Source organism: Canis lupus, chromosome 36 (assembly GCF_048164855.1).
Source record: "Canis lupus baileyi chromosome 36, mCanLup2.hap1, whole genome shotgun sequence".
NCBI lineage: Eukaryota > Metazoa > Chordata > Mammalia > Carnivora > Canidae > Canis > Canis lupus.
In genome coordinates, this window is record NC_132873.1 from 19114384 (window position 1) to 19137337 (window position 22954).

The 22954-nt window shown below is 38.8% G+C and overlaps 2 protein-coding genes and 1 pseudogene across 21 annotated transcripts in view; 1 reads left to right on the plus strand and 2 right to left on the minus strand.

Annotated features, from left to right (window-relative positions):
• The window catches only part of CARF (calcium responsive transcription factor), a 97813-nt gene extending 81853 nt beyond the window's left edge, over positions 1–15960 (minus strand). For 11 of the 17 annotated variants that reach the window (XM_072813002.1, XM_072813003.1, XM_072813001.1 and 8 more), the window contains exons 1-2: positions 15817–15960; positions 11218–11384 (exon numbers count right to left, since the gene is read on the minus strand). The gene's annotated coding sequence lies outside the window, so the exon portion shown is untranslated. Of the gene's footprint in view, positions 1–1168; positions 1346–2240; positions 2402–11217; positions 11385–12655; positions 14687–15325; positions 15509–15816 lie in introns of those variants that run through there. The other 6 variants (XM_072812990.1, XM_072812992.1, XM_072812989.1 and 3 more) reach the window with 6 other exon arrangements.
• On the minus strand, positions 705–806 carry LOC140625913 (U4 spliceosomal RNA; annotated as a pseudogene).
• WDR12 (WD repeat domain 12) overlaps positions 15618–22954 on the plus strand; it is a 30552-nt gene continuing 23215 nt past the window's right edge. Inside the window, exons 1-3 of one of the 4 annotated variants that reach the window (XM_072813072.1) lie at positions 15618–16082; positions 16659–16724; positions 21761–21855. In XM_072813072.1, the coding sequence (XP_072669173.1) occupies positions 16684–16724; positions 21761–21855 (136 nt within the window). In that variant the 5' untranslated portion in view covers positions 15618–16082; positions 16659–16683. Of the gene's footprint in view, positions 16083–16224; positions 16379–16604; positions 16725–17023; positions 17148–21760; positions 21856–22954 lie in introns of those variants that run through there. The other 3 variants (XM_072813070.1, XM_072813071.1, XM_072813073.1) reach the window with 3 other exon arrangements.

Below are 22954 nucleotides of genomic sequence, written 5' to 3' on the forward strand. Positions count from 1 at the left end.
GTGGCTCAGGGGTTGAGCATCTGCCTTTGGCTCAGGTCTGATCTCTGTCCTAGATCAAGTTCTGCATTCGGCTCTCTGCAGGGAGCCTGCTTCTCTCTACCTGTGTCTCTATCTCTCTGTGTCTATCAAGAATAATTAACTAAAATCTTAAAAAAAAGAAAAGAAGAAGAAGAAAGAAAGAAAAAATCTAAAGAAACACCATCTGTATAAATTATAATGCTATTATAATTTTGTGTATGTGTGTTTTAAGAATAGAAGTAAAATACCGAAGAACTAAATAAAATACATGTAACTCAGGAGGGGATGATGGCAGATAAACACAGTATATCAAAACTGCTCAGAGGGAAATTTAGAGTAAAAATGCCTATATAAAAAAAAAATCTCAAAACAGCCTGACTTTATTTCTCAAAAACAAATAAGAGGGGATCCCTGGGTGGCGCAGCGGTTTGGCGCCTGCCTTTGGCCCAGGGCGCGATCCTGGAGACCCGGGATCGAATCCCACATCGGGCTCCTGGTGCATGGAGCCTGCTTCTCCCTCTGCCTGTGTCTCTGCCTCTCTCTCTCTCTCTCTCTCTCTCTCTAAAAGAAAAAAAGAAAAGAAAAGAAAAAACAAATAAGAGCTCACTAACCTGAAATCTAGCAGAAGGAAGAAAATAATATAGATTAGAGAACAGATAAGCAAAATCAGAATAGAAAAACAGAAGAATTAATGAATCTAAAAGTTGACTCTTCAAAAAGTTTTCAATTAGCAATAATTGTGCTTCGAATAAACCTTATTGGCTATGATACTGTCACTGAGCAAAGCTTGGTTCTTCAAAAAGATTAACAAAATTGAAAAACGTTTATCTAAAAAAAAAAACTTTATCTAGACTGACAAAAAAAGAAGACAGATACAAATAACTAAAATCAGAAATCAAAGTGTGGGCATGACTTAAAAATTTTACAGAAACTAAAAGGATTATGAGAAAATACTAAGAACAAAAGTACAACTATCCCTATTCATATATGGTCTTATACATAGAAAAGCCCAAAGAAGCCCCCAAAATACTATCAGAGTTAATAAATTTAACAAAGTTATAGGATATAAGATCAATATGCAAAACTCAGTTGATTTCTCTATACTAGCAATAAACAATCAAAAATGAAATTAAGAAAATGATTCATTTACAGTTGTATCAACAAGAATAAAATAGTGGGGCAGCCCCAGTGGCACAGCGGTTTAGCGCCGCCTGCATCCCAGGGCGTGATCCTGGAGACCCTGGATCGAGTCCCACGTCGGGCTCTCTGCATGGAGCTTGCTTCTCCCTCTGCCTGTGTCTCTGCCTCTCTCTCTCTCTCTGCATCTCTATGAATAAATAAATAAGATCTTTATGAAAAAAAAAAGAATAAAATAGTGATGAATAAATTTAAGAAAGGAAGTATAAGCCTGTACATGAAAATTATAAAATGTTGCTGAAAAAATTAAATAAAATCTAAACAAATGAAAAGACATACTATGCTCCTGGAATTGGAAGACATGAACATGGTAATACTACCCAAAGCAATAAAGAGATTTAATGCAATCCATATCAAAATCTCAACGGCCTTTTTTCAGTCATGGAAAAGTCAAATTCACATAAAATTCCAAGGAACCTGAATAGCCAAAACAATCTTGAAAAAGAACAAAGTTGGAGGATTTATTCTTTGCAATTTCAAAACTTACTATAAAGCTACAATTCTCTAAAGAATGTAGTACTGACTTAAGGATCGACACATAGATCAATGGAGTAGAACTGAGAGTCCAGAAAAAAACTCTAAACATCTATGGTCAAATAATTTTTAACAAGGGTTCCAAAGGCATCTAATGAAAATGAACAGTTTTCTTCAACAACTGGTGCCAGGACAACTGAATATTCACATACAAAATAATGAAGATGAACCCTTACCTCATAGTATATAAAAAGAAATTCCCAACCCAAAATACGTCAATAACTTAAATGTAAAACACCATAAAATTCTTAGGAGAAAATATAAGGGTAAATCTTAATGGCCTTGGATTTGGCAATGGTTCCATAGCTAGAACACAAAGAAACTAGAATTAAAATGAAAAATTATAAATTGGACATTATCAAAATAAAAAATTTTGTGCAAAGAATATCATGACAAGAACAAAAAGACAACCCACAGACAGGAGAAATTTTTGTAAATCAAATATCTGATTAGGTCTAGAATATATAAAGAATATACAAAGGGGAGGGTACCTGGACTAGTCAGCTAAGGTCTGATTCTTGATTTCAGCTCAGGTCATGATCTTGGGGTTCTAAGATATAGCCCCACATCAGGCTCCACACTTAATCGGGCATCTGCTTGGGATTCCTTCTCTCCTGTCCCTTTGCCCTTCCTCACTGAGCTCTCTCTCTCTCTTCAAAATAAATAAATAAATCAGTAAAAATAACATAGAAAGAACACCTACAACTCAAATAAAACAACCCATAACATCCCTATTTAAAAATGTACAAAGGAGTTTAATAGATATTTTCTCCAAAGAAGACATAAATGGTCAACAAGCATATTAAAAAGATGTTTAAAGTCATAGTCATCAGAATTATGTAAATCAACGCAATAATGAAATACCAGTTGACAGCTACTAGGATGATAATACTTTTTAAAAAAGAAAACAAGAGATGTCTGAGTGGCTCAGTTGGTTGACTGTCTGACTCCTGATCTCAGAGTCATGAGGTCAAGCCCTGTGTTGAGCTCCACATTGGATGTGGAACCTACTTTAAAATTTTTTTTTAAAGAAAATAACAATGATGAGGATATGGAGCAAATGTAATCCTCATGCATTGCTGATGAGTATGTAAAATGGTGCAGGTGCTATGAAAAAGTTTTACAGTTCCTTAAGAAATTAAACATAGTATTACCATATGACAGCAATTCCACTCTAGGTATACACCCGAAAGAACTGAAAACCAGCGTCAAATATACACTTGTACATAAATTTTCACAGCAGCAATATTCACAAGAATCAAAAGTAGAAACAACCCTAATGTTCATCAACTGATAAACAGATAAACAAAATGTGTTACATCCATATAATGGTATAGTATTCAGCCACAGAAAGGCATGAAGTACTGATAGAGGGCAGCCCGGGTGGCTCAGCAGTTTAGCGCCACCTTCAGCCCATGCCGTGATCCTGGAGACCCAGGATCGAGTCCCATGTCGGTCTCCCTGCATGGAGCCTGCTTCTCCCTCTGCCTATGTCTCTCTCTCTCTCTCTCATGAATAAATAAATATTTTTTTAAAAAAGTACTGATAGATGCCAGAACATAGATAAACCTCAAAAACATACTGATAGAAGCCAGACACAAATTGTCACACATCACATGGTTCCATTTACATAAAATATCCAGAATGGATAAATTCATACAGGCAGAGCGCAGGTTGGTAGATGCTAAAGGCCTGGGGAAGGCGAGAACAGGAAAAAAATTACCTATTGAGTATAAGATTTTATTTTGGGGTAAATGGAAAAATTTTAGAACTAGACAGAGGTAATATTTATACAACACTGTGAATGTAGAAAATGTCACTAAACTGTTCATCTAAAAATGATTAATTTTAAGTTATATGAATTTCACCTGTTCTTTAAATTTCTTACCAAAAAGAAAAAACATATACATATATAAATGTGTGCGTGTGTTATGTGAGTAGGGCAATCAGGAAAATGTAAATATGGACTAGATATTTATTAAAAATTGCTTTTTTAGGTATGTGAATGATATTATAGATGAAATTATATGTTATGATGTCCAGGATTTAATATCCTCTTCTCTCTGTGCCTGCTACTGACCTGGGTTTTCTCTTGTGTGGCCCTATGTGGCATGCCTTCCCTTCTCTTAGGAACTGTGAGTAATAAACTATCTTTTCAGTGGCAATCATCTCCTGATTTATTGACCTCACCATATATGAAGAGAAATAAAATCTGTTTTAAAACAATCATAAAGGGCAGCCCCGGTAGCTCAGCGGTTTAGCGCCGCCTTCAGCCCAGGGCATGACCCCGGGGTCCTGGGATCGAGTCCCATGTTGGGCTCCCTGCATGGAGCCTGCTTCTCCCTCTGCCTGTGTCTCTGCCTCTCTCTCTCTCTCTCTCTGTTTCTCTCATGAATAAATAAATACAATCTTTAAAAAAATAAATAAATAAAACAATCATAAACATATGAATCCTAAAATCCTAAATAAAATCTCAGTGAACAAAATCCAGCAATAAATAATAAAAATAACATGTCTCATTAAATGTAAGACATCAATGGCTTTAAGTACACCCAACATGGGGACTAAATTTAGGGTACAATTTTGTATAAACAGTATGATACCAATTGCCTAAAACAGTACAATGGCATAAAAATTATGAAAATTTTTGAGATAAAATATATGCAAGATCTATGCACTGAAGTCCGTAAAACCTAGATAGGAGAAATTAAAGAAGACCTAAGAGAATGAAAAATACATACCGTGTTTACAGAATAGTTGACTCAATATTGTTAAGATACTGAATTGATATCTATAATCAATTGCCTACTATTTTTTTTTTAACGCACAAGCTAAGCCTTTGGCTCAGGTCATGATCTCAGGGTCCTGGGATCAAGCCCCATGTTGGGCTCCCTGCTCAGCTGGGAGTCAGCTTGTCCCTCTTCCTCTTCCCCTGCTCATTCTCTCTCTCTCTCAAATAAATAAATAAAATCTTTAAAATTAAAAAAAAAAAAAACACCTCACAAACTGATTCTAAAACTCATATGGAAATTCAAAGGTTGGAGTGCCTGGGTGACTCACTCAGTTAAGTGTCCAACATTGATTTCAGCTCAGGTCATAATCTCAGAATTGTGAGACTGAGCCCAGGACTGGGCTCTGCACCCGGCATGAAGCCTGCTTGGGATTCTCTCTTCCCCTCACCCTATCCTTCCCCCGCCTCTCCCTCTCTTAAAAAAAAAAAAGTTCAAAGGTTAAAATAGCCAAAACAACTTTTGAAAAGAACAACAAAATTGGAATTCTTATACTACTTGGTTTTGAGACTTGTTATGAAGTTAGAATAATCAAGATAGTATGCTATTAGTGTTAAGACAGACAAATAGATCAATGGAACAGAAGAGAATCCAGAAACAGACCTTCACATATATAGTCAACTGCTATTTTTCTTTTAAGATTTATTTATTTGAAAGACAGAATAAAAGAGAGAGAGCAAGCAGGCGAAGGGACAGAGGGGGAGAGAGAGAAAGAGAATCTCAAGTAGACCCCCTGCTGAGCACAGAGTCCAATGATGCATGATCCTGTGACCCTGAGATCATGACCTGAGCTGAAACCAAAAGTCAGATACTCAACTGACTGAGCCACTCAGGTGCCCCAAGTCAACTGCTTTTTGATAAAAGTGCCAAGGCAATTAAGAGAGAAGGGACGGTCTTTTCAACAAATGGAGGTGAAACAATAGCTATATGCAAAACAATAAACAACCCTTATCTCAAACCATATAAAAAAACTAACTTGAAACAGATCATGACCTGTAAAACTATAAAAGGTCTAGAAGAAAACATAGGAAAAAAATCTTTGTGACTGTGGGTTTGGCAAAAATATCTTAAACATGACACAAAAAGCATGAAAATAGGACTACAAACTAGACTTCATCAAAATTAAAAACTACCAGTTATAAAATAAGTAAGTCATGTGGTACTTGGGTGGCTCAGTTGGTTAAGTGTCCAACTGTTGGTTTCAGCTCAGGTCACAATCTCAGGGTTGTGAGATGGAGCCTGGAGTCAGGTTCCTTGATCAGCAGGGAGTCTATTTGAGATTCTTTCTCTCCCTCTTCCTTTGCCCCTTTTCCTATGCTGTCTCTCTCTCTCTAAAATAATAAATCTTAAAAAAAAAAAAAAAAGATTTCAGGACACCTGGGTGGCTCAGTGGTTGAGTGGCTACCTTTAGCCTGGGGCATGATCCCAGGATCTAGGGATCAAGTTCCGTATCCTGCTCCCTGCAGGGAGCCTGCTTCTCCCTCTCCCTATGTCCCTGCTTCTCTCTCTGTGTCTCTCATTAATAAATAAATAAATTCTTTAAAAAAAGATTCCCACCCTCTCTCTCTGCACTTCCTCCCTGCTCAATCTCTCTCAAATAATGGTAACAATAAAAGGCACAAAAAGTACAGCACACAGAATATATATAGTCAACAGCATTATAATAAATTTGTATGATGATAGATGATATCTACACTTACCACAATAAGCATTTAACAATTATTTATAATTGTCAAATCATTATGTTGTACACCTGAAACTGCTATGTCATACATACCTAAATTGAAGAAAAAAGGCTATTAAAGCCACAAAAACATATGGAAAAACCTTAAATGCATATTGATAACTGAAAGAAGTCACTCTGAAAAGGCTATATACTATATGATTTCAAATATATGACATTCTTCAAAAGGCAAAACTACAGATCAACAGTTGCTAGAGGTTGAAAGATTTTTATTGTGATAAAACAATGCTTTCTGATACTGTAATGGTGGATACATGACATTTGACACAGGTTTTGTCAAAATCCATAAAATTACAGAATAGTGAACCTTAATGCAAACTGTAGATTTTTGTTCAAAATAATGTATCAATATTGGTTACCTTTAAGAAATATACCACACTAGAGGAGCCTGGCTGGCTCAGTCAGTGGAGCATGCAATTCATCTTGGGGTTATGAGTTCTAGTCCCAGGATGGGCATAGAGCTTATTTAATAAATAAAAATTAAATTTAAAAAATGTACCACAGTAATGCAAAACGTTAATAAACTGTGTGCTAGCAGATAGAAGAAGGACAGGGTATGTGGGGGGGTGGATACAGATATCTTTGTATTCCCTGCTTGACCTTTCTTTCTTCTTTCTTTCTTTCTATCTTTTTAAATTATTATTTATTTTAGAAAAAGAGAGAGCACACAAGTGGGAGGGGCAGGGAGAGGGAAAGAGAATCCCAAGCAGACTCCACGCTGAGCACAAAGCCCAAGGCAGGGCTCGATCCCAGCACTCTTAGACCACAACACAAGCCAAAACCAAGAGCTGGATGCTTAACTGACTGTGCCACCCAGGTGCCCCTTCTCAATTTTTCTGTAAATCTACTGATTTTCCTGTAAATGTCCCAACATACGGAGTAGGAAAATAAAGAACACCACTCAAAAAGAAACTTCTTACAAAGTTAGACTCAACTGAAAATAAAGTCCTATTGAGGGATGAATTAAAACTAAAATAATTGGGTGGCGCCCCGGTGGTGCAGCTGTTTAGCGCCGCCTGCAGCCCAGGGTGTGATCCTAGAGACCCGGGATCAAGTTCCACGTCAGGCTCCCTGCATGGAGCCTGCTTCTCCCTCTGCCTGTGTCTCTGCCTCTCTCTCTCTGAATGAATAAATAAATATATCTTAAAAAAAAAAAAAAAACTAAAATAATTGCTGTCAGGAATACAATTCAATTTTTTAAAGTAAATTAAATATATTGAAATATTCACTATCTAAACATAATGACATCAAGATTAAGAAATATTTTTGAGATGCACCTGAATAAGACAGTTGGTTAAGCCTCCAACTCTTGGTTTTGGCTCAGGTCATGTTCTCAGGGTTGTGAGATCAAGTCCCATGTCTGGCTCCATGCTCAGTGTGGGATGTGCTTAGGACTCTCTCTCCCTCTGCTCCTCTCTGCCCATATCCCTTACCTCACACTCTAAAATAAATAAATCTCTAAAAACAACAACAAAAAAACCAACAAAATATTTTTGAGAGCTTTTTGAGTTTTAAATATAAGCACATTATGAAAAAATAGATGAAGATTATTAATTTTTCAAGCTATATAATTTAATGCTTATTATACTAATTACTATATAGAATTATTAATAATCACTCCATATTCTGTGATGTAGAATTTATTACCACCATTTTAACAGAAAAGGAAATTGAGGCTTACTGCTCAAGGTTATAAGGTTATCAATTTTTTTTTTTTTTTTTTTTTTTATGATAGGCACACAGTGAGAGAGAGAGAGGCAGAGACACAGGCAGAGGGAGAAGCAGGCTCCATGCACCGGGAGCCCGACGTGGGATTCGATCCCGGGTCTCCAGGATCGTGCCCTAGGCCAAAGGCAGGCGCCAAACCGCTGCGCCACCCAGGGACCCCAAGGTTATCAATTATTGAGCGCTATGGTAAAGCACTTGGGTTTTATTTTGTTTTTGAAGATTCCATCTATTTTAGAGAGAGAGCACACAAGAGAGCACAAGCGGGGTAGCAGCAGGGGGAGAGGGAGAAGCAGGCTCCATTCCAGGACTCCAGGATCATGACCCAAGCCAAAGGCAGACAGACCCCAACCAACTGAGCCACCTGGGCGCCCCTAAAAGTTTTTTTTTTTTTTTTTATGATAGGCACACAGTGAGAGAGAGAGAGGCAGAGACACAGGCAGAGGGAGAAGCAGGCTCCATGCACCGGGAGCCCGACGTGGGATTCGATCCCGGGTCTCCAGGATCGTGCCCTAGGCCAAAGGCAGGCGCCAAACCGCTGCGCCACCCAGGGACCCCAAGGTTATCAATTATTGAGCGCTATGGTAAAGCACTTGGGTTTTATTTTGTTTTTGAAGATTCCATCTATTTTAGAGAGAGAGCACACAAGAGAGCACAAGCGGGGTAGCAGCAGGGGGAGAGGGAGAAGCAGGCTCCATTCCAGGACTCCAGGATCATGACCCAAGCCAAAGGCAGACAGACCCCAACCAACTGAGCCACCTGGGCGCCCCTAAAAGTTTTTTTTTTTTTTTATGATAGGCACACAGTGAGAGAGAGAGAGGCAGAGACACAGGCAGAGGGAGAAGCAGGCTCCATGCACCGGGAGCCCGACGTGGGATTCGATCCCGGGTCTCCAGGATCGCGCCCTGGGCCAAAGGCAGGCGCCAAACCGCTGTGCCACCCAGGGATCCCAAAGTTTTTCTTTTTATTTGCTTATTTGAGAGAAAAAGTGGGTGGGAGTAGGGGTTAAGGCATAGGGAGAGGGAGAGGGAGAAACAGACTTCCTGCTGAACGTGGAGCACACCACCATGCTGGATCTCACAACCCTGAGATCATGACCTGTGCCGAAATCAAGAGTAGGAGGTTTAACCAACAGAGCCACCCAGGTGCCCCTAAAAGTGTTTTATATATTTCATTTTATATAATCATTTCACAACCCTGTGATTCATTTACTTGCTCCAATTTACATAGAAGGAAATAAGACTCAGGCAATTAAGTAACTTTCCCAAAATTACCAGTATACTTAGTGGCTGAGCAAAGCCCACTCTTTGTTATTACAATAGGAATTTTATCAAACTAACAGAATAAAACTCCCTCCTTCTTTAATTAGTCATGGCTTTAAATCTTTTTTTTTCTGATAGGTTAACAAATTATAGATGCTAAAAAAATTCTTTGTTCATTTTGGTCTCAACTTTTCCTAATTGAAATTCAGCTAGAGGCCCTCCTCAAAGCACTCCTGCAAACAATCTAAACATCTCTAATCCCTTGAAAAAGCTAGAGTTCTAATCTTGTAGGCGCTGCAGTAACTGAGAAAACATTCTGCAAACAGATTCAAAAGCAGGACTTGGAAAAGAGTAGTGAAAAGTACAAACAGCTTAGGAGAAAGAATTCTAAAAACCCACTACCAATCTCCTAATAGCTGTCCTGATCCTATTACAAATTATCCCTACTGGCCTACATTTTTTTTTCATTTTATTTACTTTCTCTTCCCCTAGCTGAAATTTTCATTGGAGTTAACAAGGATTTTCTCTTTTTGGGGGGACGTGGGGGGTGGGCAGGTAATGACAATCGTTTATTTTATACATTATAGAGAAAAATTTCTCTACTTATTTTTTATCTTGTGTGCCTCAAAAATACATGCAGCATGCATAATCCCAGGAAAAGCCTCAAAGTTGAGCCACAGTTGTCTAAAAGGCAAAGATTTATTAGGATTTTCTCTTAAAAGAAAAAACTCAGGTTATCTGGGTGGTGCAGTCGGTTAAGTGTCTGCCTTCAGCTCAAGTCATGATCCTGCAGTCCTAAGATGGAGCCCCCCATGGAGCCCCACATTGGGCTCTACACTCAGCGGGGATTCTGTCTCTCCCCTGGCTCATGCTCTCTCTCACTCTCTCAAATAAATAAATAAAATCTGAAAGAAAGAAAGAAAGAAAGAAAGAAAGAAAGAAAGAAAGAAAGAAAGAAAGAAAGGGAAGAAAAGAAAAGAAAAGAAAAGAAAAGAAAAGAAAAGAAAAGAAAAGAAAAGAAAAGAAAAGAAAAGAAAAGAAAAGAAAGAACTCTGGACAGAGTATCAGTCATTACCAAATTTGTGTGAATTTATATAGCTCCCTTCATTTAAGATGAGTTCAGAATAGCTACCCTGGAAAGCTTAATTTAAAGGTGAGAAAGCAAGTACACTTGAAGTTTACAACATTTAAAAGGGCTTCAGCAGAGGTCTGAGCTCTGCTGCAATGAAGAGGACAGAATAAATGCCCTAAGGAACTGCAGCAGCAAAGGTGGTGGGGATGTTGTTAACAGAACACTGCCAAACATAAACCACCTACTTCAGGACTTTGTTCAAACTGGAATTTTGCCACTCAAAGATATTTTTCCACTGTATTTTGAAACTGAAAACTCAAAATTTCCTTTTCAGTATGTAGATCTATACTACAAGTTAAAGAAGTTTTTTGTTTACTGGGAAAATGCTACTTAAAGTCGTTTCTTTATGGAAAAAGGAGCTTCACTATCTATTGACTAGTCCATTGTTGAATTGGAAGTTGAAAGTATATTTCTATGTTACAGACATCCTTTCCAAAAAAAATTTTTTTAAATTTGAATGAAGCGAAAAGAAAAGTAATACTACTTCCTCCCTTGATTTCCCCATCAAAATGCGTTAAGACTTTACAATCCTGACAACTGCAGGATAACTTAAAATATCCAATTTTCCCGTCTTATCTCAATGTCAGTACAAGCTAGATAGAAATTATAATCTGTAACTTTCAATTAACTATGTCAAAGTGAAGTTTTTAAGAAAGAAGATATTAAGTAGCTAGGTATAAAATGTTTTCTTCCAACTGGTAAGCACAAACAGAACGAAGTACCTGTATACCAAGTGTAATTTCATTTTTCATTAATAGATAATAGTTAACTTTTATAAACCTGTTACTTTCAATTAGTTAAAAATAAAAGTATTACCTTCAGATAGTAGTTCAAGTTTAAATTCAGGCCTCAAGCATTCTACTATTCTCAGAAACGCCCTCTCTTGTCCACTGAAGTTCCTCCTTTTGGGAGCACTAAATCATGGTATTGTGGCTTCATCTGTGTGAGAGCTATAATTACATCTTCACAGCAGCATTTTTTTTCTGTAATGAGAAGGTATTCAATGTATTTTCTTTTCCTACATATGAAGAAAACTATTAGATTTTACAGGTTTTATTATAAAATAGCCATTACAAGCCCAGTACAGTAGAACCCTAAATTGAGTTAGTTGAAGAAAACTAAAAGATTAGGACTTTCTTTACAAATAACTGCATGTATTCAGTAGTAGGTGACTTAACCTGTGTCTGTTTCCTTATCTAAAATTAAGCATTTGGGGATCCCTGGGTGGTGCAGCGGTTTAGTGCCTGCCTTTGGCCCAGGGCGCGATCCTGGAGACCCGGGATCGAATCCCACGTCGGGCTCCCGGTGCATGGAGCCTGCTTCTGCCTGTGTCTCTGCCTCTCTCTCTCTGTGTGGCTATCATAAATAAATAAAAATTAAAAAAAAATTAAATTAAATTAAGCATTTGAGGGGACCTCTGGGTAGCTCAGTGGTTTCGCGCCTGCCTTTGGCCCAGGGCGCGATCCTGGAGTCCCGGGATGCAGTCCCGCGTCGGGCTCCTGGCATGGGGCCTGCTTGTCCCTCTGCCTCTCTCTCTCTCTATGTCTATCGTAAATAAATAAAAATAAATCTTTTAAAAAAATTATAAAAAAAAATAAAATTAACCATTTGGATTATAGTTTTGTTTCAACTCATGTTCTGTATCTATTACCGAAACAAAGACCTCCCCAGCAAATTGCATTTCTATCATGAAATATTTACTAACAGGGCTTTTTTTTTTTTTTTTTGGAACCATAGAAACTTAAGAATAAAGGTCCCCCTCCCCAAACTACACCTTCTAAAAAATCCTGGAATTGATTTGACAAGGTTAGTTCTTAAGCAAACAGTAGTAGGATTATATAAACAGAAAAAAAAAGTATTACATGTATAGACAGTTAATGATTGGAGTTCAGAACACACACTAAAGCATTATATTTTGCTGTCAAATTGCTTTCTAGAATGTTTCACATCACATTTAAAAAGTGGATTTTACCTTATACCAACAGCAAAGATTAGAAACTGTTAAATTAGAAGTTTCATGTTTTATGGGGAAAAAGGACTTTTTATTGTTTATACATATTGAATGCATGACAGAAAACTATTCAGACCATAGTCACTCAGATCTCTGTGATACATTTTTGACCTACTGCTTTCGTTTAACAACGAATTTTATTTGTTCAAAACTTTAGAGGTAATCCTGTCTTAACATTCAATTATTTTGTTGTTTCCTCTACAAACTTTTGTATAGTAAATTGTATCTGTTAAAACCCATTACCTGAGAATAAATCCCCAAACAGGATAACTGGAAGATGAAGCCACTTTTAATTTAGTCCTAGAGATTCTCCTAATTCTAGGTACCTTTTAGTGTCCTAAAATTTAAAGGATCTTGAAATATATTCAATATCAGTGCCAGATCTTATAATTTATTAACATTAAAAAATGTTGCTCAAAAGTACTTTAGAAAATTAAAATTTTCTCATCTTCTAGGGTAGGTAAATGACCCAATGTTTCCTTCTACGATGTATGCCAAATTACTGCGAATCAGTGGTGTCAAAAATTAAATCAAGACTCCTAGTTCACAAATATTTGATAGAATAATTTATTTTTGTAAAAGATGGGTTTGGAAAATTATGTCAATATTAAAAATTTAAATGTATGCAAATATATAAAAATAATAAAAAGTTAAAATAAGTTAACTTTTCATTGAAAACTTAAGGCTAATGTTCATAATGTCTTTTATCTAAGGTTTGCCCTCTCTATAAACTTCCCTATAATCTTTGTTTCTACACAGTTCTTACCCTGTAAATATATACCTCTTTTTACCTCTTTGCAAACTGTACAGATTATTTCATTTAATCCTCACAATAACTGAGTTGGATCTTTGAGTCTCTATAGATAAGAAAACCAAAGCTGTCCAGTAACTTGCCTAAAATCACAGAGAGCATTAGAGCTCAGATTCCAAAACTAAGTTGGAAAAAACCCCCAAAACAAATAGGACTCTGAAGCCCATGCATAGTCCTCAGATCATACTATACCATGGCATTATATGCCAAAAAAAAAAAAAAAAAGAAACCCGTAATAGGCATATTTTCCAAGCTGTGATTTTTTTCAAGTAATAATGTGTCTTCATGAGGACCACAGTAAATGAATCATATAGAAAATCATCAAGAACAAAAAGCGTGAAATTAATGTTCTAAGAAAAACACTCAAAGTAAAAGCACACCCTAAGTACTGCATGGAAGGAACACCAAATATGACATGAGTCACTACTGAAAAAAACACCAAAGCCATCACAGTGGATGTTCAGTTTGCTTGGAACACTTAGAATTTTCCTTAATCAAAGGAAGGTCTTGAATGAAAAATGTACTTCAGTGGATTTAACATTTCTGCCTTGCAAATTGAAGTTTTATCTTATTTAGTATATATTTAGGTTTTGTATCTTACTGTCATACTTTCCAATTCAAATTAAGATCAACTGATAATAACTATCTGGTATTGTACTTTGTTATTTTGGCAAATGTCAAATTAATGATCGATAAAATTTATTACACTAAACATATGTGTGTTTTGTTGCTGTTTCCAAGACTTTATTTTTAAGTAAACTTTACACCCAACATTGAGCTCGAACTTAACAACCTGGAGATCAAGAGCTGCATGTTCCACTGACTGAGCCAGTCAGGCACCCTTCTCACTATAAATTTTTAAAAGATCTTTTAACCAATGATATTTTATCAATAATAAAAAAACAAAACTATCTGAAACAGAACCTAATTATCTGAAGATTAGTTCAGGCTCTATGAATTTTAATTCAGGTAATTTTACAGCTGAAAACTCAAAAAAATCACTTAGGATCAAAGGAGAATGTTTAAAACTGTCAAATTTCTTTCCCATCTATCCAAGTCAGAAAACATGGATTAAATAGCAAGACTTCAGTTAAGAAAGTGTTTCAAGCTTCAGGTGATCTAAATTATTTAAGGCATACGATTCTCACCATTACGATGAGTCACGTGGTTAAATGACCACGTTTTAGATTACAGGTTCTATTTGCAAGCCCAGTCCTTCCTTTCTGCAGCAACGAGGGGTTTTTGTTTGTTTGTTTTGTTTTTTATTTCTCGAACCATGAGGCTACTTTCTCGTATTTGTTCACGTTGGCAAAGTTCCTAGTCAAACTGACATCTCAATGATAATGATGGTGATAAACTAAATATTTATTACGTGGCATTTAATTCTCGCAGTGACCCAAGTGTAGCACAGAGAGGTTAATAACTAGCTGAGGCATTCCGGTTCCAGAGCCCGCATTCTAAAAAAAAAAAAAAAAAAAAAAAAAAAAAAAAAAAAAAAAAATAGGTGAGTGAACTGAAAATAGTCCCACTTTCACTATCATTGCTTTCCAATAAAAGATTACTTTTCGCTTGCAATTGTTTAAATACCTCCGCGTAGGCTCTGGTTGATTTAAATACCAGGTGCCTACTTCACTGCAGCGCATCTTTAAGCAACGTGAAGGAAGAAGGCTTTCCTTGTCTTCACCTGCACACTAGACCGCTCTGCCCACAAATTCTGCAGTCCAGTTCTGCCTAATTCTAAAATGCTGTCTCTTGAAGTCCCCTACTTGCGGCCTTTTTTTTTTTTTTTTTTGGGCGAACGACTTAAAAAGTGACTTTGAGATCTACATGGTATCTCTCCATCCATCCTCCCACAGCGAAACTAAATTCAAATTAGGGTTAACTCTCCGGACCATTTCAAGTCAGGCAGAGGCCTTTTAGGGAACTTCAAGACTTGGAGGGGGGAGGAGGGGGAGATCAAAAAGCGTAGGAGAATGTAGAGGAGGACGACTTCTAACCATAAAATATAAAAGAGCTCATAAAGAGGGGGGGATTAAAAAAAAAAAGGAAAAAAATAAAAAATAAATTAAAAAAAAAAGGAAGAAAAAAAAAAAAAAAACCACCCTAATAAGCGGGGCTCCTGGATGCGCAAAGGACCACACACCGGGCGCTCCCGCCCCGGGGGTCCAGGCGCGTCTCGGCGGCGGCGGCGCATCCCAGGGCTCGTCAACCCTCCTCCAGGCACCTAACCTCCACCTTCTGCAGCCTGCCTCCCCGAGGCCCACAGCGCGGCCCCGGGAGGGGAGGAGCGGGCCTCAGCGCGTGGGGCCCCCGGGCGGCCCCGAGGCGGGGCGCGGACCGCACCACCCGGGCCCGACGGCGGCGGGGGGCGGGGGCCAGCGGCGGCTCCGGAGCGCGGGTCAGGAGGTGATGGGAGGAGGCGGAAGGAAAGAAATGGGGGTTGGGAGGCAGCGTCCAGTCCGCGGGCGCGGACAGCTCGGCCAAACCTCCGACTCCTCCAGTCCCGCCGCCTCTGAGAGCCCCACAGGGCGAGGAGGGAAGTCCACAAGCTGCCGGAGCAGAGGGGAGAAAATTCAAAACGAGTCTACTCAACCTCGTCTTGGCTCCGAGGCCCTGCCATGGAGACCAGCACAATGCGCAGGCGCATCCTTCTGAGAGCGCGCAGCGCAGGACTGTGAGACTAGACCACTATCGGCCACCGTCGTCCGTTTCCTTTTCGAGTCTCGTCTTCGCGTTCCTGACTCCCACCTGCGTCTAGAGAGAGCCTGAAGCTACAGCGGCGGGAGCCCTCGGGAAGTCTCGGGAGAGTGAGGTTCCGATTGGGAATATACGTAAAGACACAAAGCCTGAAAGCCTTTGGTAAATGAAAGCTGAAGGCAGAGGCAGTATAATAGATATCTGGCTGGAGTTGGAAAAGTTTAATGCAAATAAAATATCGTGAGGGCAGCATGGCAAAAAAAAAAAAAAAAAAAAAAAGACTACAATTCCCAGTGGCTAAGCGTCTGGGAAGCGCTGCATTCTGGGAGTGGTAGTGTCTAGAAAGTGTGCTTGAGGTATCGGGTCTGAAGATAACCTCTTAAAATTAAAAAGGGAGAGAGAAACAGTTTGCACTGGGCCCTCCTGTATCTTCAGAATCGATCACAGGCCTAAATACGGTAAAGGAAAAGTAAAATTAGGGACACTCTGCCTTTAAGACTATGCTTCGCCAATCGATGATTCCTAAATCTGGGAATCGGTAGTTGATATTTGTGGGCTGGGCCTCTGGTGTCAGACCGGCCTCGTGGTTGGCTCCGGGCTCAGGAGGCCCGTTCGGACCGCATCTCCTCGCGTACCTGTGCGAGCTAATTTTGAGCTGCTTCTTTTTTTTTTTTTTTTTTGTAGTCTTAAGAGACCGGCTCGCCTGTTGTCTGACCATTCCCCCTTACGCTTCCGTAGACAAGTCTCGTGCGCGCTCCTCGCCATGGCCCAGCTCCAGACACGCTTCTTCACTGACAACAAGAAGTAAGCACCCTTTGCCTCTCCTCTTCGCCTCCCTAGGATCCTTTCCAAGAGCTCCTTCCGTATGACTTTGTGAAGCCTCGGTTGTCTTTGCTCTCAGTTTTCCTCCGCTCCCCCCACCCCCCCTTTACTCCCCTCCACTGTATTCCTGGCTTCTGCGAGTTTTCGGCTTAATTGAAAGTTCTGCCTTTCCGGGATTTCCCGGGGATGGATCCCTGCGATCACTGATCCCTTTTTTTTTTTTTTTGCCCAGCTTCTCAGGCTCATCAGTGTATGATTTGAATTGCGAGTGTAGAGGGATCTGAAGGGCTTCGGGTTTGCTTCCCCACGTACATCTCCTTAAGAATGAACAATGGACCTGGTCGGTACAGGCTGCCGGCTAGTGGTGTTTCACAGTTTCTGAACACACAGGTTTATTTGGAGGAGGTAATAGACGATGCTTTTCTAAACCAGGCTGGAAAGTGGAGTTCTGAATAGCCGTTTGGCAGAACTGGTTTTGGATAAGAATGTTAAGTCGGGGAACCCTGGGTGGTTCAGTGGTTTAGCACCACCTTCCTCCCGGGGCGTGATCCTGGAGACCCGGGATCCAGCCCGGCGTCGGGCTCCCTGCATGGAGCCTGCTTCTCCCTCTGCCTGTGTCTCTGCCTCTCTCTCGTGTCTTTCATGAATAAATAAATAAAATCTTAAAAAAAAAAGGATGCAAAGTCAATTCAGTTACAGTTTGTGTATTTATATACATACTTAGACATGTATGTGTATTTATATGCGTGCATGTACATATGAGCATTTTTACTCACGGCTCTTGAGTCAGTAGCATTCATTTGAAACCTAACGTATGTATTACACTATTATTTTTTTTTAAGATTTTATTTATTTATTCATGAGAGAGAGAGCGAGGCAGAGACACAGGCAGAGGGAGAAGCAGGCCCCATGCAGGGAGCCCGACGTGGGACTCGATCCCGGGTCTCCAGGATCGCGCCCTGGACTGAAGGCGGGCACTAAACCGCTGAGCCACCTGGGCTGCCCATAATTTTTCTTTAGTGTCTGTTTAGCTATATTGTAAGTCTTTTGATGGGAGGGACTGTGTATGACAGTTCTTGGATTGACTGAGTCAACAAATGTCAATTTCTTCCCGTACTGATGATAAATAATGAATATTTGTTGTATTAACAAGCTAACGCCATTGGTAAACTAAAAAACCTCCCACCTCAATTAAGATTATATCCTTGATTCTTCATAGCTTTATGAGTTGACCTGGTAAATTATATTCATTCCTCTTGTATTGTTGCTTGCAGTATACATAAACTGTGTCATGAATGCACAGGAGTATTTATACTTGGTCCAAATACTTTTCAAGCAATGTGGTACAATAGCATAACCCCTATGTTTTTTTCCTTTTTTTAAATTTTGTTTATTGACAGGATGGGGGAGAGAGAGGACAAGCACAAGCAGGGGGAGTGGTAGGCAGAGGGAGAAGGAGCATCAGGCTCCCTGCTGAGCAGAGAGCACAGGGGCTGGATCCCCCCAAACCCTGGGATTATGACCTGAGCTGAAGGCAGGTGTTTAACTGACTGAGCCACCCAGGCACCCCCCCCCCCGTATTCTTTTTCTTTTTTAAAGATTTTATTTATTTATTCATGAAAAACAGAGAGAGAGAGAAGCAGAGGGAGAAGCAGGCTCCACTCAGGGAGCCCGATGTGAGACTCGATCCCGTGACCCTGGGATCATGCCCTGAGCCAAAGGCAGACACTCAACAGCTGAGCCATCCAGATGTCCCTGTATTTTTTTTTCGAATTGAAATTTTTATTGAGATAATCATAGATTTACATGAAGTTTTCAGAAATAATAGACCATTATGTTTTAACCCCTGAGATAAATGAACAAATAATACATATATGTTTGTGTATGTGTGTGTTTAAATTCTTCAAAAAGGTAACAACCCCTAAAAATTAAGTTTTTGCTTAACACATAGTATATTCTGGCGCATCAAATGGGGGGGGACTGGTTTTTTCACCTATGTGTATATATTTTACATATACGTGTGTATGTGAATTATGTTACTTCTTCCCCCTTATTTTACTGACCCAATAGTAAATGCAAGGAAAAACAAAACCCTTTTTTTTAAAGATTTGTTTACTTGGGATGGGGTGACTGGGTGACGGGCACTGAAGAGGGCACTTGACTGGATGAGCACTGGGTGTTAGGCTGTATGTTGGCAAATTGAACTTCAATTAAAAAAAAAATTTGTTTGCTTATTTTGGAGAGAGAGAGAGAGCAAGCGCGTGCATATGTATGAGTGGGGGGAGGGGGAGAGAGAGTTCCAAGCAGACTCCCCACTGAGCATGGAGTCCAAGGCTGGGCTGAATCTCTTGACCCATAGATCATGACCCAAAACTAAGAGGTGGATGCTCAACCAAACAAGCCACTCAGGTGTTCTGGAAAAAACAAAAACTTTAATTCTAGGTTTTGTTACCTTTTGGAGGACCTAAGTTACTGCTTACCTTTTTTTTAAGGCTTGATACATATACATATAAATATAGCTGTAGCCTTACTACTACTCAGAGTGTAGTTTGAAGATCAGCAACAGCAGCATCATTTGGGAGCTTGTTAGAAAAAGCAGAATCTCAGACTCCACCGCAGACCTACTGATTGCGACTCCACATTTTTACAAGATCTGAAGCCCCCTTGTCTACCTCATTATGGCAAAAGAAATCTGTTGTATCATGTCTTGATGAGCCCCTGGTTCTATCTTAACATCTTTTGAAACTTGTCCATTCCCTACACCTATGGCTCTAACTCAGGCTTTAGACTTTTTTTTTTTGTAGTAATAACTTTGTTGAGATGTGATTCACAAACAACAGAATTCGCATTTTAAAATGTCCAGTAGTAGCAAAATTGTACAACTGTCACTGCAATTTTAGAACATTTTTAATCACCCTTTAGCTATTTCCCCCTAATCCTTCCAATCCCAGCCCTACACAACCACTAATCTACTTTCTGTCTCTGGATTTGTCTGTTCTGGACATTTCGTATAAATGTAATTATATAATATGCAGTCTTTTGTGACTGACTTCTTTCACTTAAGATAACGTTTAGAAGGTTCATCCGTATTGTAATATGTATCAGTACTCATTTTTTTTATGGCCAAATATTCCATTGTACGAATATACCGTATACCAAATTTCATTTCCAATTTTTAAGTTAATGGACATTTGGGTTGTTTCTACTTTTTGGCTATTATGAGTAGTGGTGATGTGAATTTTTGTGTACAAAGTTTTGTTGTTGATGTTGTTTTAAAGATTTATTTATGTGTTTTAGAGGAGTAGAGAGAGTGCAAGGGAGAGGAGGAAAAAGCAAAGGGAGAGTGAGTCCCTAACAGACTCTGAATTAAGCACAGGCCTAGAGGCAGGGCTCAGTCTCATGACCCTGAGATCACAACCTGAGCTAAAACCAATAGTAGGTTGCTTAACCAACTGAGCCACCCAGGCGCCCTGTGTACAAGATTTTGTGTAGACATATATTTTCATTTCTCTTGGGTATATACCTAGAAGTGGAGTTACTGGGTCAAGTGATAATTCCATGTTTAATTTTTTTTTTTTAAGATTTTATTTATTTATTCATGATAGACCTAGAGAGAGGCAGAGACACAGGCAGAGGGAGAAGCACGCTCCATGCCGGGAGCCCGATGTGGCACTCGATCCTGGAACTCGATCCCTGGACTCCAGGATCACGCCCTGGGCCAAAGGCAGGCGCTGAACCGCTGAGCCACCCAGGGATCCCCCCATGTTTAACTTTTTGAAGAACTGCCAAGTTTACCCAAAGCAACTGCCCCATTTTACATTCCCATCAGTAATGAATAAGGGTTTAAATTTCTTTACTCACTAACACTGCCAGTCTTTTTTATTGTAGTTTTTAAAGTGACTGCAAACTAATATCTTATCATGATTTGATTTACATTTCCTTGGTGAATAATGATGTAGAGCATCTTTTTCATGTGCCTTTCATGCAAATGTTGTTCATTTGCATATCTTCTTTGGAGAAATGTCCATTTTAATCCTTTGCCCATTTTTTTTTTAAGATTTTATTTATTTATTCGTGAGAGACACAGAGAGAGAGGCAGAGAGACACAGGCAGAGGGAGAAGCAGCTCCCTGCAAGGAGCCCAAAGTGGGACACAATCCCAGGACCCTGAGATCACGACGTGAGCCGAAGGCAGATGCTCAACCTCTGAGCCACCCAGGTGTCCCTGTTTGCCCATTTTTTTAATTGGCTTATCTTTTTGTTATTGAGTTATAAGTGTAGGTTATATATTCTAGATAAAAGTTTTTTATCAGAAATGTGATTTGCACATATTTTCTCTCATTCTCTCTTACAAGAGTTTTCTAATTTGACCATTGTATGTTCCTCTAATCCTGTCTCAACAGTGCTGCCAAAAAGGTCTAACAAAACAAAACAAAATTCCAATGATATTCTTTGTTAGGACTCAGTGGTACTTCATTGCCTAGGGAAAGAAGTAAAAATTACTTCACATAGTAGATTAACCACTCCATGCACGTCTCTTTAACCTTATTTTTGGTCACTGTCTAGAGCAAGATCACCTTTGCGGAATAGGCTGCGTGGGCAGTTTAGCTGCTATTGGTTGCTGCTCTTGCTGCTTTTCTGCACCCCTTGTTTCTGTCTGCCCCCTCTTACCTGACAAAGTCACTCTCCAGAGGTAGCTTAAGAAAGACCTTTATTGTGTATTCTTTTACACTTTGTTTTGTCTATCTTTTTCTTTGGTTGAAATGATCTACAGCTTCTTTGTTCTCCCATTCTATATACGCTTATGACATTATTCTTACATACTTTTATTGTATTTTGATTACCAGGCTTTGGCCCTTTCTGAGAACAAAGATCATGTCCTAATTCATTTTTGTTAATACCATGTAGCAAAATGTCTGGCATTTATTAGATACCCAGTAAATATTTGTTGAATGAATAAATGCACATTTGTTAAAATATCTGTAGACTTGACTTTGATATATCATTTCCTTTTTACAGATATGTGGTAGATGATGTACCCTTCTCAATTCCTGCAGCCTCTGAAATTGCTGACCTTAGTAACATCATCAATAAATTGCTGGAGGCCAAAAATGGTGTGTATAAATAAAGGCTTTGAGAAGTTAGGAGAGGGTGCAGTGCCACTAACTACACTAAAATACATCACATTTTTATTTTATTTCCCTTTTTTGGGCTTTGTTTTATAACACTGTATATATTTTGTAATGGTAAAACTTATGGACTGTAAAACATGTTTCCCTGCTGCATGATACTTTTTTAAGTGCTTTGAGATAGAAGTTTTCAGAAAAAATTATTTCCATTTAATCTGATTTTAAAGCAATGTGAAGATAAGGTGGTTAAGATTTAGAAATAAGGTTTTAGTGTCATTTATGACATTGTGATTATAGTAGGGAGACCTGGGATGGGTAGGCATAGAACAAGCATCTAGGTGCTTGGGTCTTACTTGCTACACTTCTACAAAGCAAAATGACAATGTCACTATTTGAGTATTTATTTTGTGTAATAACAGATGCCAATATTAATACTAGTATTTTTAAAGTATTTAGGATTCATTCAAAAATTAATGGATAAAGGTTTATAAAGGATATCAAGTAAAACATTTAAAAGGTATAAATATTAAACATATGCTGTTGTATGAAAATAAATTATTAGCCCATAAAACTGGTATGAACAAAATATGCAAAAATATTAATGAAAGGAGATTGGCCATGAGTTGATAATTGTTGAAATTGGGTGGAAGATGTATGAAGGTTTATTATTGTTCTCTACTTTTGCATATGTTTGACATTTTGTATTATAAGATGTTTTTTAAAAAATAGTGAAATTATACATAAAATAGAAAAATTAAGAATAACATAAAGTATGACCTTTAAAAACAAAATTTTGTCAATGATGTCACCATTTAGAAGCAAGCATGTTTTTATTTATTTTTAAAGATTTTATTTATTTATTAGAGCGTGAGCAGGGGGAGGGGTAGAGGGAGAAGCAGACTCCCCACTGAGCAGGAAGCACAAGTCAACTTGGGCTCAATCCTGGGACTCCTGGCTCATGACCTGAGACAAAGCAGATGCTTAACCCACAGAGCCACTCAGGTGCCCCAAAGCAAGCATATTTTTAAACAGGTATTTCTGATACTTCAGAGTTCTTTTGATTCTACCCTACTTGGAGGAATGG